Source organism: Pleurodeles waltl, chromosome 8 (genome assembly GCF_031143425.1).
Source record: "Pleurodeles waltl isolate 20211129_DDA chromosome 8, aPleWal1.hap1.20221129, whole genome shotgun sequence".
In the NCBI taxonomy this organism is placed as follows: Eukaryota; Metazoa; Chordata; class Amphibia; order Caudata; family Salamandridae; genus Pleurodeles; species Pleurodeles waltl.
In genome coordinates this window covers 1,331,595,038-1,331,609,486 of record NC_090447.1, presented here as the reverse complement: position 1 = coordinate 1,331,609,486, position 14,449 = coordinate 1,331,595,038, and the positions used below count along the sequence as shown (strand labels likewise).

The 14,449-nt window shown below is 43.9% G+C and overlaps 1 protein-coding gene across 1 annotated transcript in view; it reads right to left on the bottom strand.

Annotated features, from left to right (window-relative positions):
- The window catches only part of CWF19L2 (CWF19 like cell cycle control factor 2), an 860,723-nt gene that overhangs the window by 718,096 nt on the left and 128,178 nt on the right, over window positions 1-14,449 (bottom strand). The window contains exon 5 of the mRNA XM_069202341.1: window positions 1,839-1,958. Within this exon, the coding sequence (XP_069058442.1) occupies window positions 1,839-1,958 (120 nt within the window). The remainder of the gene's footprint in view (window positions 1-1,838; window positions 1,959-14,449) is intronic.

Genomic DNA, 14,449 nt, shown 5'->3' with positions numbered 1-14,449 from the left:
CAATGTCCAAAGTGTCCGTTAGGGGGTCTGACTGAGCCACCAAGTAGGGCCTATGGTGCAACCCCAGCAGGAACAACCACTGGTACCCAGCTCTGCTGGTCAGACTGCCTACATGATTGGCAGTGGGAGCAATGTTGGAACTCAGGTCCACCCAGAATCCAACATCATTAAGTATTTTCTTTTGAATTTGAAGCCATAATGATGAGGGGGAAGCTGCTGGGACCCTTGCTTCCACAAATGTGATCATGTATTTCCGAGCCTGGCCTGCAGGGGCGGTCTAGAACAGCTATAGTGCCCACATCATTTGCTATCACCAATTTGCCCTTTCATCCTTTTTACTTCTCCTGAACTGAATTTTATTATAAAATAATACTTTGGGGAATTTGAGCTATTGATAATTGCTTCAGCTATAGTCGCCAGGGTATGGAAAAGATCTCAAGGGGCATTTTGTGATGTTGCCATTTGAGCTGTGATATTTTCTTTTTTACTATCTAGATTAGTTTTTTTATATAAATGTCTAGAGGTGTTTAGGATTAGCAGGGCTTCTACCCACTTTCTCTACAGCTTCCTAGGGTCTCACTTCAGCTTCTGAAACTTCACAGTAAACCAAAGAATTCAACTACATATTTACTTAAGGTCTGGTTATAAACTGCTATAGACAGTTTACAATTGGTTTCAATGGGATTCATAAAGATGAAGTTTGATGAGCCATCTTTAAGTACAGAACTGTACCTTTTTGTGCAGACTTGTTTTTTTTTGCCACAATTGTCTTTGATTCAACCCATTACAGTCTGAACTTTTTTAAGAAAAATGTTTTGAGCCGAGTGTAGATGCTGGAAATGAAGAGAAACAAAATGTTCTCACCTCCTTTAAGATGTTGAATAATTCCCCAGTACAATTCGAAACCAGCAGCATAGAAGAGATGAAGTAACTTTTTTTGTGTTCTCGATTGCTATCCTACAGGTATACATGCCTTGGTTTATTCTTTCTAATTAAACAGAATGCTGTCCTTGGCAGGTGGTAAATGGCAGTTTGACCATAAGGCTTCTTGGGTACAAATAAAACAAGATAAAGGATCGATGGACCTTCTCTGAGGCCAAGCTACATTAAGAGGAGCGAGATCTTTAATCAGGTTTAGTATAGAGTGTTACCGTACAGTAAAACCAACCACTGTGTGGATTCGAAATATGCTAGATAATTTAGATTGGCTTATGCCAGCACAAAGGAGGGAGCTTTCAAGGTTCACTCCATGAAAGGCAAAAACTCCCCAGCTCCTTGAGGCTAAAGACAACTTTCTTAAATCTTTGTTTGATTTTTGTGGTCCATGATGAGCAATGGATCAATACCCTCTTTGAGGACAGAGCAATAGATGGTAAAAGTAGAACCAACGTCGGTATGCTAGATATGCAAAGCAAGGTGTGACTAGAGTCCAGCCACTACTGTACATCAGTTTTCTAGGATCAATAGATATTTGAGGATATACTATGCGAGTAGCCTTTCTTTTGTTACTTCGATGTGCAGTAAATTGTTTGAACAAATGAATACCTGCATGCCACGCAAAGACAGGCTTTATAAACGCCTCTGTCACAGACAACCGAGGCAATGCAATAAGGAAAACATGACGAACTGAACAAATCTGTGCTAAAAAGTGAAAATGTGCTGTCAACCACAGGAAAACGATAAGTTTGAGGCATAAAGTCATAATTTGTGGTTACATTTAAAAATCACAACATTCACAAGTGATACCTTTGACTGCGCTGCTGCAACATGGTCAAAGTTCATGGCTATAGAAACGTAGTAAACCACAACATCACACTTGTTTAAACAAACTGCAGTACCTGTTCGATGGCTTGCAAGTTTTCTTGCTCCAGTTCCTTTTCCTTCTGTTTTTCTGCTCTCAGTGACGCAACTGATGTAGTTTTCATTGACATAAAGTCTAACGTCATCCAGTCATCCCTCTGAAAAAAAGTAAAATGGATATAGGTAACTGAAAATAATATCTCAATCAATCAGCCAGTTAACTATTGTAAGAAAGGGTTGATTCACTCGTGATATTCACACAAATGGGTGAACTCCTATGGGTCACAACATTAAGCTTATTAGCATACTTTTAAACCATATATATATATATATATATATATATATATATATATATATATATATATATATATATATATATATATATATATATATATATATATACAGGGAGTGCAGAATTATTAGGCAAATGAGTATTTTGACCACATCATCCTCTTTATGCATGTTGTCTTACTCCAAGCTGTATAGGCTCGAAAGCCTACTACCAATTAAGCATATTAGGTGATGTGCATCTCTGTAATGAGAAGGGGTGTGGTCTAATGACATCAACACCCTATATCAGGTGTGCATAATTATTAGGCAACTTCCTTTCCTTTGGCAAAATGGGTCAAAAGAAGGACTTGACAGGCTCAGAAAAGTCAAAAATAGTGAGATATCTTGCAGAGGGATGCAGCACTCTTAAAATTGCAAAGCTTCTGAAGCGTGATCATTGAACAATCAAGCGTTTCATTCAAAATAGTCAACAGGGTCGCAAGAAGCGTGTGGAAAAACCAAGGCGCAAAATAACTGCCCATGAACTGAGAAAAGTCAAGCGTGCAGCTGCCACGATGCCACTTGCCACCAGTTTGGCCATATTTCAGAGCTGCAACATCACTGGAGTGCCCAAAAGCACAAGGTGTGCAATACTCAGAGACATGGCCAAGGTAAGAAAGGCTGAAAGACGACCACCACTGAACAAGACACACAAGCTGAAACGTCAAGACTGGGCCAAGAAATATCTCAAGACTGATTTTTCTAAGGTTTTATGGACTGATGAAATGAGAGTGAGTCTTGATGGGCCAGATGGATGGGCCCGTGGCTGGATTGGTAAAGGGCAGAGAGCTCCAGTCCGACTCAGACGCCAGCAAGGTGGAGGTGGAGTACTGGTTTGGGCTGGTATCATCAAAGATGAGCTTGTGGGGCCTTTTCGGGTTGAGGATGGAGTCAAGCTCAACTCCCAGTCCTACTGCCAGTTCCTGGAAGACACCTTCTTCAAGCAGTGGTACAGGAAGAAGTCTGCATCCTTCAAGAAAAACATGATTTTCATGCAGGACAATGCTCCATCACACGCGTCCAAGTACTCCACAGCGTGGCTGGCAAGAAAGGGTATAAAAGAAGGAAATCTAATGACATGGCCTCCTTGTTCACCTGATCTGAACCCCATTGAGAACCTGTGGTCCATCATCAAATGTGAGATTTACAAGGAGGGAAAACAGTACACCTCTCTGAACAGTGTCTGGGAGGCTGTGGTTGCTGCTGCACGCAATGTTGATGGTGAACAGATCAAAACACTGACAGAATCCATGGATGGCAGGCTTTTGAGTGTCCTTGCAAAGAAAGGTGGCTATATTGGTCACTGATTTGTTTTTGTTTTGTTTTTGAATGTCAGAAATGTATATTTGTGAATGTTGAGATGTTATATTGGTTTCACTGGTAATAATAAATAATTGAAATGGGTATATATTTGTTTTTTGTTAAGTTGCCTAATAATTATGCACACCTGATATAGGGTGTTGATGTCATTAGACCACACCCCTTCTCATTACAGAGATGCACATCACCTAATATGCTTAATTGGTAGTAGGCTTTCGAGCCTATACAGCTTGGAGTAAGACAACATGCATAAAGAGGATGATGTGGTCAAAATACTCATTTGCCTAATAATTCTGCACTCCCTGTATATATATATATATATATATATATACACACACACACACACACACACACACATATATATACGTACATGCACACACGTTCACACAGGTTTATAGATTATATTCTTCACGATCAGGTAAGGTAGTGAAAGGAAGGCAAGGGCATCTGTGCACTATACCAATAGAAATTATGTAAATTATACGGTTTACTACTAACAGTAATCACGAGACAGACTTTCTGGATGTGAAAGTCAGAATTTAGGAAGGAAGACAAAACACTGATCTGTTTAGAAAACCAATGGCATGAAACAGTATTCTACACGCCACTAACTAGCAATCATCCGAACGGCCTAAAAAGCAGTATACCATTTAGGAAACTACTGAGAGCTAAGTTTAGTAGCAGTAATACAGAAGCTTACAGTAGGGAAAAGGACGCCCTGCTCAGTGGGGTTCAAAAATATAGATACCCAAACTGGGTTTTGAAAAAAAGCAGTAGAGAGAGTACAGAAAAAGGTGAGGGAAGATTAACTGTATGGCCCAACCAGAGCTGAAAATGTAGAGGAAGTACACGATATCAGATTCAGAACAACCTTTAACAGTAACAGTAGGACAATAAGAAGAGTGATAAATAACCATTAGGATTGTCTATGCTCTGACAACTTATAGGTAAGTAGTCACCACTGTACCCTAAAATAATGGACAGCCGAAGTGAGCTCTTGAGAGACAAACTGGCCCAAAGTGCAATTAGAGGGGAGGATGGCAGGGAAGATATACATCTATTGGTTTCCGTGTGTGTGGGAGGCATGCAAATACAATAGTAGATCAGGAAAAATACCATGGTGTGGACAGAGTAATGATGAACCAACAAGGAGGCAATACACAATTAACTCTAAGAAGACCTGAATTGAAAATGACCACAATCACCCACCGCCCATTGTATGTTGAGGCGAGGTAGTCCTGGTGGGGTTTCAGACTTTAGCTGATGTGGTATTAACTATGGTGGGCACCCCTCCTCCTCTGAAGGGGGTTGCTGCTCCTGCGGCCTATGCGTTTTGGAGATCCGTGGCCGCCCCACCAGTCATGTCCTCTCAAGTGCCCCTAAGCCAGGGCACATACGTAGCCCGGTGGGTAGGCCGCGTCACTGCCTGCAATCCAGATTGGCGTCCCCTGGCTGTAGCACCCGGTTTTCCCCCCAGGTGTCACTTCCCACTCACCACACGTTTCTGCACGTTGCCACTTTCACCCCTTCACCTCCAAGGAAGCCCTGTCTCCCGCTGCTGCAGCGCTCGTCAATCTACAGCCTGCACCGACTCCACCATCTCCGCAGGCCCTCCATCCAAGTCCACGTCCTCAACCCGCCATCCTGGCCTGCGGCAATTTCTCCGCTTTTGACCGTGCCCTCAGCGCCCCACCCCTGAGTGCAGCGTCCAGGCCCCTCCGCACCACTACTTACGGCAGATGACGGGCACGTGCTTAGATCCGGTCATGGCTGCTACCACCATCTCACCGCACTGCCTGAACGCGGACTAGAGCTGTCTGCGAGTGACCCGGTGTCCGCGGGCCTCAGGAGACTCTGGTTCTGATTATCTGGGGAACCGGGTGGGGTTACTACAGGAGGATATTGGTTAGATCATGAGCGAAACTGAGTGCTAAGCATCCGCTCCAGTCGCCATCTTGGCCATGCCCCTCAACAACAACCTGACTTAAGCTCCATTATAGCTGAACTACACTCCGGCTTTAGGGGCATTGATGCTAAATGTTAGGCCTAGGAACCTTGGCATAGTCTCCCCTGTCTTTTTGCCTCTGTTTCCTATGTTGTGACTGTGTGCTGGACTTTGTTTTTGATGGGTTTAGGTAGTCAGGGCAAATTACCACTGCTGACCAGTGCTAAAGTGCAAGTGCTCTCAGTGTAAACTGTATCGGTGATTGACTTTTTCATGACTGGCATGTTTGATTGACTAACAAGTCCCTAGTAAACTGCACTAGGGGTGCCCAGGGCCTATAAATCAAATGCTACTAGTGAGCCTGCACCACTGATTGTGCCACCCACAGGGGTAGCCCTGTAAACATGGCTCAGACCTGTCACTGCAGTGTCTGTGAGTGCAGTTTAAACCTGCCAATTTGAACTGGCAAGCGTACCCACTTGCCAGGTCCAAACCTTCCCTTTTGGTACATGTACGGCACCCCCTAAGGTATGCCCTAGGTAGCCGCATGGGCAGGGTGCAGTGTATGTTAAAGGTAGGATATTTATTGAAGTGTTTTACATGTTCTGACAGTGAAATCCTGCCAAATTCGGGTTTCACCGTTGCAATGCCTATCTCTCTCATAGGTTAACGTGGGGACTGCCTTTAAATATCTTTTAAGTGCAGTTTCCCATTGGGAGCAGACAGAGATACGGAGTTTATGGTCTCTGAACTCACAGTTTTAAAATACATATTTGGGGAAAGCTGGTTTTAGATTGTCAGTTTGAAAATGCCACTTGTAGAAAGTGGGCATTTTTTTGCTCAACTGTTCTGTGCCTCTGCCTGCCTGTGGAATGCACATCTGGGTCAGACTGACAGTTGGACTGTTTGTGAATTCGCTCAGTGGCACAAAGGGAGCTGGGGTGTAGCCTGCATATCCTGATGAGTCTCCTGGGCTAGAGTGTGGAGGGAGGAGCTGGCGCTTACACTTGAAGGGCTGTGCCTGTCATCACACAACGCAGTCTCCAACCCCCCTGGTGTGTGTCTGGGGCCAGGCAGGCTCTTGTGAACGGAAATAAACTATCGAGGGCCCCTGGTATAATCAGTAGCCCATCCAGGGAAATATACTTGAAGTACAAGAACAAATATTGAGCTACTACCTAATCCAAAAACTAAAAAGGTAATGTATGAAAAAAGACATCAATGTAATAGATTCAAAAAGAATATTTATTAAATGTGTATTTCAATCCAAGAAAAAAATGAAAATATCACAAACTCTTATGTGTTGTAGAACCTGCAGACAACAATATTTACAGTTTCAAAAGAATATATATATCTAATCGATACAAAGCTAATTCATTTATAAATATTAAAAAATACACTAAACATACCAAAACACAAATAACACTCACCAATCACATTGACAAGGACACAGTGCAACTTAAGACAAGACCATACTACATTGAATTGTATTGGGGTACAGTCAAAGTTCAAATGTTTATACTGAACTGTATTTCGATCTAGTTGTAAGATAACATTTTTTTTATATTTATGTTATGTTGATTGTTGTGGCCTATGGTCTTGTGACCGCCCAGGGTGCACACTGGCAAACTCCTCAAACCCTCCAACTTTGTCTCCTACATACCATAATTATGGGCAGCGAATGGGTCGCGTGTCATGGGTACTGAGGAAGTCCAATCTGAATTCCTTTCCTATTATATTCAACTGTATATCTCTGGGCAGCAGGATGACAAGCCTATGGTGGCAGAATATCTGGAAGAGGTAGCCATGGTTTGGCTCACCTTGGCGCAACAACAATTACTCAGTGAACCATTCACATGTGAAGTAATAATATTAGCGATATACGAGCTGGATGGCTACAAGGCCCCTGGCCTTGATGGCTTTACTGGAGAGTTCTATAAAGCTTATAAACATATCCTGGCACCGCATTTACTGGAGGTATACAACAAGGCCCTTATTGCTGGAGTCCTGCCGCCAACGATGCGGGAGGCAGTGATCACACTATTGCCCAAGTCTGAAAGTATGTGGCTCTAACAGGTTACTTTCCCTGTTAAATTCTGAGAATAAGATACTGGCTAAACTGCTGGCTCCACGCCTGTCCTTGTTGATGGATAGTATAATATCCCTAGCCCAGTCAGGCTTTGTTTCTCATCGCTACATGACCATAAACCTTCGCACACTGTTTGTGGCACTAAACAGGATATCTTCCACCCCAGTGGCGGTGGCCTTGCTTAATACCAAAAAAGCGTATGACTCCCTAGAATGGCCTTTCCCTCTAGCTACCCTTCGCAAACTGGGCCTACCACAAAGCTTTACCATCCTGATTAAATTATTGTATACCAATCCTACTGCAAGGGTTAGGGTTAATGGTAGCCTTTCCTTTTCGTTCCCAATTGACAGAGGTACCCGCCAGGGATGTCTACTGTCTCCACTGCTCTTTATTATAGCCATGGACCCCCCTAGTATGCCACTTGCAAGAAAACCATATACATGGGGGATTGCAGTTCAAATACGGCCCATTGCTCATTTTGTTATATGCGAATGATAACCTGTTGCTTAGCTGCCATCCAGAAGACAACCTGGACCCCATCTTACATGAGATTATCCATTTTAGTGCCCTACCAGGGTTGCAGGTTGAATGGTCGAAGTCTAAACTATTCCCCCTGACGGACGCAACGGTCCCAGTCTAGTTGTGGTTCCCGTTGAACTGGTGTGCACATTATGTGAAGTATCTGGGCATATTTGTCCACCAAGATGAGGAACAGATACTCCATCTTAATTATGGACCGGCTATGGAAAACTTCGCCTCACATAGCGACTGCTGGATCCGGCTACCAATCTCAATGGTGGGACGTATCGCCATAATCAAAATGGTGGTGCTGCCCTGTTTTCTGTACCTCTTTACAAACATCCCCATCCCCCTAACCAAATCCTTTTTTGCTGACCTTCGGGGCCTCTTGATACGACTCATATGGGCAGATAAACACCCGCGGATACGTTGGGACACACTAGTGCTTCCCTGTAACCGCAGCAGCTTTAGTGTGCTTCATTTTCATTTATACTACCTGGTGGCACAATGCCGCTTTGCGTTCCATTGGTATCACACGGATGCCTGCCTCCAATATACCATATCAGAAAGAGGTCTCATAAACCCCATTTCCTTGAGGGCATGGCTCCCTACGGGGCATCCGATGGGCCCTTCTGATATACAAACGGTCTCAACTATTTGTTGGGCCTGGCATAGACTGGCCCGGATGCTTAGTGGGTGGAATCTATACTCTCAGACATTGCCATTGACAAACAACCCATGGCTCCTGAAAACCAGAGAAGAATTAGTGCAGCGTATGTTATCTGACATGTCCCTGTGTACCTTCGGGGACTTGTTCCTGGAGAGACAGATTTTTTTCCAGAACCGACGACATGTGTTTCACTACAGCATCCCATATGGATCATTTTGTTCTTCGGCGACTGCAAAGAGCTCTTCGCGCTATGTTCCCCACGTACCCTCTTGCACCGGATGACTTCCAACCTCTAACGTTACTTATCACAGACACTAACAAATTGGTTTCCAGGCTATACACAGCCTGTCTGGATCTCCTTCTCTCCCACAATGCCAAACTGTGTACCACTTGGGAGTCAGAACTGGGATGCCTGCTCCCTGACAAAATATATGAGGACCTGCTGTGCGCAGACACGCCTGATCTCAATGAATAATTGACATAGACTTATCCACTACAAATGTTTACATCACATATACGTTACCCCTGCTAGGATTGCCAGAGTAGACCGTACAAGTTCCTGTCACTTTAAATGTCAGGCACCACTGGCAGACTTTGCCCACATGACGTGGACATGCCCTATTGTTGCTCAATATTGGAGAGGTATATTGTCTGCCTCTCTTTGATGATTGTGATGACGTTGGACCCCAGTCTCCTTCCTGCCTTGCTGGGTTAAGTGCCCGATATTCCCAAATCCACCAGACGCTACGCAGCACTAGCTCTACTGTTGGTGAAACGGGAAATAGCAATACATTGGAGGCAGTAAAACATCACCCACAACAGCAGCCTGGCTTTGCAGCTTTATACACTGCTACACTACTAGTGAGTTATATGCCTCTCTTAAACCACTCACGTCCCATCCCAAACATATTCGGCAACCACTGAGGGAATTACCTCATGACACGTGACTCACACTAATGGGAGCAGTGAAGCTGGGCTTTGAGTGGTTTCGTGTTCAGTATGACATCCATCAGACATCACCAATACCACCACCGCTAACTGCTGTAGGTCCCTGCTGTTATGACTAAGATGAATACCTATTTGCCCCCTTCTCTGGTCTTCTACCTCCTTTGCTGTTGATGCCATGTATGTAATTGGAAATGACGTTACAATACTGATCATTAATTTCAATAGCATCCCCTCTAAGTAGTACATGGATCGTTTGTTTTATGCTTTTCCTTTTTCTTTGGTTGTCAAAACCCTGATTGGCACGTTTAATTTGCTTGTAGATCACTAGAATATAGTACTACCTGTACCCAAGACCTGAAATTAAATGCTACTAGTGGTCTTCAGTACTCTGTGTGCCACCTACCACCCTAGCCCAGTAAAACATATCACCAATGCTGTCTGAAACCTGACGTAAGATTGGACCTAACTTCTTGGAAACCCAGTATTCCAGAAGTGGCTATGGGTCAGCAGGCTGCTCTCCTGTTTCAGCTACAAGTACACAATACGCTTTTAGAGGCCTCTCTCCCTGCAATTGCCCAGCTGACCACATAGAACTGGGCCTAACCTGAACCCTACAGCTGGCCTCTGTTGGAGTGAGTCCTAACCCCAAAGTGTTGCCACCCAGATCTTGGACCCTTGCTGGTGTTAGAGTGTACTCCTCCTGTCCCAAAACTGCAATAAGTGGGACTTGGAAACTTTTTGCCAACTTTCTGCCAGAGGAACCAGCATCACTGGGATTAACATCAAGTTGTATCTGAGCAACGTCAAGTCCTTCCTGGGCGTGCACTTCACCCACTTGGAGATTTCCCACTTTCGTCAATGACTGCACTGGGAGCCCGCGCTTCAGCAACCTCATGTCTATCAGCCCTACTTTGGATCCAGTTTGACGTAAAGCCCCTAAGGTTTGCCTCCATCTTAATTATGCCCTGATTTTATCTTAGGTAATGGAAGTCGCCATTTTCTCAATTTTAGACAATAGGAGTCGCCCTATTTCCAGATTTATGCAGAATCATTGCCATTTCTGCCAGCTGACACAGATGTCGCCTGACCTTATCTTTCTAAGAACTGCAAAAGCCATTCGACTAAGATGTAACACCTGATGTAACACCAACGGGTGTGAGTAGCAGGGAGTTGGGCAAAGGGCCTGGCCACAGATTAAGGTCATATTATAGTTAGGTAAGTTAATAAAAAGAAGTTTAAACAGACGTTATAGTTGAGTCTGGTAATAATATCCTCCTACGTTAAAAACAAATTAAAAAACAAAAATTCACTGAAAAAAAACAAAGCCACAGGTGAAGTCCTAAAGCGCAACCCCACTCTCACAAGGTCATGGGACGTGAGCAGCAGGGAGTTTGGCAAACGGCATGGCCACAGATTAAGGTCACATTATAGTTAGGTAAGTTAATAAAGGCAAGGTTAAACGGACGTTATAGTTGAGTCTGGCAATAATATCCTCCTACGTTAAAAAAACAAAAACAAAAAAAACTGAAATTCACTGAAAAAAAACTAACGTAAAATAATGTCATGATGAGGTAAAGTATTAAGAATTTAGGTTATGCTTAAAAAAGTTCCAGAAATTCACTGAAAAAAACAAAGTTTAAAGTGACTTTATAGTTCCACCTAATAATAATATAAAAAGTACCACCTTAAAACAAAAAAAACTTGAAATTCACCAATTGCAATTTACAGAGCTAGCTCGAACTTGTTCCCCACCATGCACTGCTTACGAGGACCTCACATACAGGGAGTGCAGAATTATTAGACAAGTTGTATTTTTGAGGATTAATTTTATTATTGAACAACAACCATGTTCTCAATGAACCCAAAAAACTCATTAATATCAAAGCTGAATATTTTTGGAAGTAGTTTTTAGTTTGTTTTTAGTTTTAGCTATGTTAGGGGGATATCTGTGTGTGCAGGTGACTATTACTGTGCATAATTATTAGGCAACTTAACAACAAAAAATATATACCCATTTCAATTATTTATTATTACCAGTGAAACCAATATAACATCTCAACATTCACAAATGTACATTTCTGACATTCAAAAACAAAACAAAAACAAATCAGTGACCAGTATAGCCACCTTTCTTTGCAAGGACACTCAAAAGCCTGCCATCCATGGATTCTGTCAGTGTTTTGATCTGTTCACCATCAACATTGTGTGCAGCAGCAACCACAGCCTCCCAGACACTGTTCAGAGAGGTGTACTGTTTTCCCTCCTTGTAAATCTCACATTTGATGATGGACCACAGGTTCTCAATGGGGTTCAGATCAGGTGAACAAGGAGGCCATGTCATTAGATTTCCTTCTTTTATACCCTTTCTTGCCAGCCACGCTGTGGAGTACTTGGACGCGTGTGATGGAGCATTGTCCTGCATGAAAATCATGTTTTTCTTGAAGGATGCAGACTTCTTCCTGTACCACTGCTTGAAGAAGGTGTCTTCCAGGAACTGGCAGTAGGACTGGGAGTTGAGCTTGACTCCATCCTCAACCCGAAAAGGCCCCACAAGCTCATCTTTGATGATACCAGCCCAAACCAGTACTCCACCTCCACCTTGCTGGCGTCTGAGTCGGACTGGAGCTCTCTGCCCTTTACTAATCCAGCCACGGGCCCATCCATCTGGCCCATCAAGACTCACTCTCATTTCATCAGTCCATAAAACCTTAGAAAAATCAGTCTTGAGATATTTCTTGGCCCAGTCTTGACGTTTCAGCTTGTGTGTCTTGTTCAGTGGTGGTCGTCTTTCAGCCTTTCTTACCTTGGCCATGTCTCTGAGTATTGCACACCTTGTGCTTTTGGGCACTCCAGTGATGTTGCAGCTCTGAAATATGGCCAAACTGGTGGCAAGTGGCATCGTGGCAGCTGCACGCTTGACTTTTCTCAGTTCATTGGCAGTTATTTTGCGCCTTGGTTTTTCCACACGCTTCTTGCGACCCTGTTGACTATTTTGAATGAAACGCTTGATTGTTCGATGATCACGCTTCAGAAGCTTTGCATTTTTAAGAGTGCTGCATCCCTCTGCAAGATATCTCACTATTTTTGACTTTTCTGAGCCTGTCAAGTCCTTCTTTTGACCCATTTTGCCAAAGGAAAGGAAGTTGCCAAATAATTATGCACACCTGATATAGGGTGTTGATGTCATTAGACCACACCCCTTCTCATTACAGAGATGCACATCACCTAATATGCTTAATTGGTAGTAGGCTTTCGAGCCTATACAGCTTGGAGTAAGACAACATGCATAAAGAGGATGATGTGGTCAAAATACTCATTTGCCTAATAATTCTGCACTCCCTGTATTACATCAAGACATTCACTGACATTATTGATGACCTCTCAAATGACATCGGGGACAACATCACTGATAACATTATTCACGCTTGTGCTTTTCAATTTACTCTACAAACAGTACAGTTCTTCAAGGAGAGCCCTCTCCCACGAGACATGCAAGGCAGAGGAGGTGGTAAAGGACCTACTATGCACCACCTTCGCCCTGTGGACAGCTCTTTACAAAGTGTCCAATCCCTCCAGAAACCAATGTCTAATAATGTGGCAAAGCCCCCTACTAAGCATAGCCATTGCCATGTGCATAGCTCTTTAAAGAAAGCCCACTTCCTTCAGACACCCAAGCCCCAATTAGGTCGCCAAGCCACTTCTACAAAATGCTTTTGTGGTGTGCACAGCTCTTTACGGTGGGCCCATATCCTCCAGAGACCCAAGCCCTATTAAAAAGACAAACCCCTAGTGTTATTGGTAATGCTGGCAGCTCTTCTATGTCCCTAAACTAGGTGATAGCTACGAGGAGAGCTACCTTCCAAGACAGAAATTGTAGAGAGCACAAATGCATAGATTCAAATAGTAGGGCTATACATCTGGTAAGAACTATGTTGAGGTTCTACCACAGAGCATGAGGTACTCTGAGAGAAATACCCTCTTGAGTGCCTCCATAAAGCCTTTGACAACTGCTACCATGAACAAGGAAGTGTTATCTGTTCTGCATGTAGGCTGCAACTGCTATCAAGTGTTGGCAAACAGAGGTGTAGGGAAGGTCCAACTTTTGTAGATGCAAAACATAGGCAACATCTCCTGCACCGTGGGTTTTAAAGGAATTCATTTGCTGGCACTGCAGTAATCTGCAAACCTCTTCCATTTTGTGGCAAAACATGCTTGGGTCAGACCTCCTTCAAGATAGACATACACTTTAGCGGAAGACAGAGGTATCTGAACTCTAGGACCAAACTGATGCCAACTGCAAGATTGCACTGCCCAAAATCCCGATGTGCCTAACTTGACCCTGCCCGAGACCGTCTAGCCCGAGTTAAAGCCTCTGAGGGGGCCGAGTGATAACTTCCGCAGAGTGGAAAACCAAGGCGGTCTGGCCCAAATTAGTGCCACTAAGACGAGAGTTAGAGATGTTTGCTTGAACTTCTTGACCTCAAAGGAAAGCAGTGGGCGGGAGAAGTGTAAAAACAGGCATTCAGACACCTTTTATAGACTCTCAGGGGCAGGCAGTCATTCCTCCGTAATCCTGTGCCTGCTGGAAAGCAAGGATGCTGCATCAGTGCCAACCTGGCGCCATAACTTTCCTCGCCTCACACCGTGGCCCAGGAAGCCTTTTCTGGGCTTTGGGGGGAAAGGACTCTGTCACCGATATTCCTTTGCCTGCTGAAAGGCAGGGACGCTGCATCAGCACAAGCTGGGTGCCATACATTTCACTGAATCACCCCACGGCACAGGACACACACGAGTGAAGCCCTGCCTGTATGAGGCTGGGCTGGTTTCT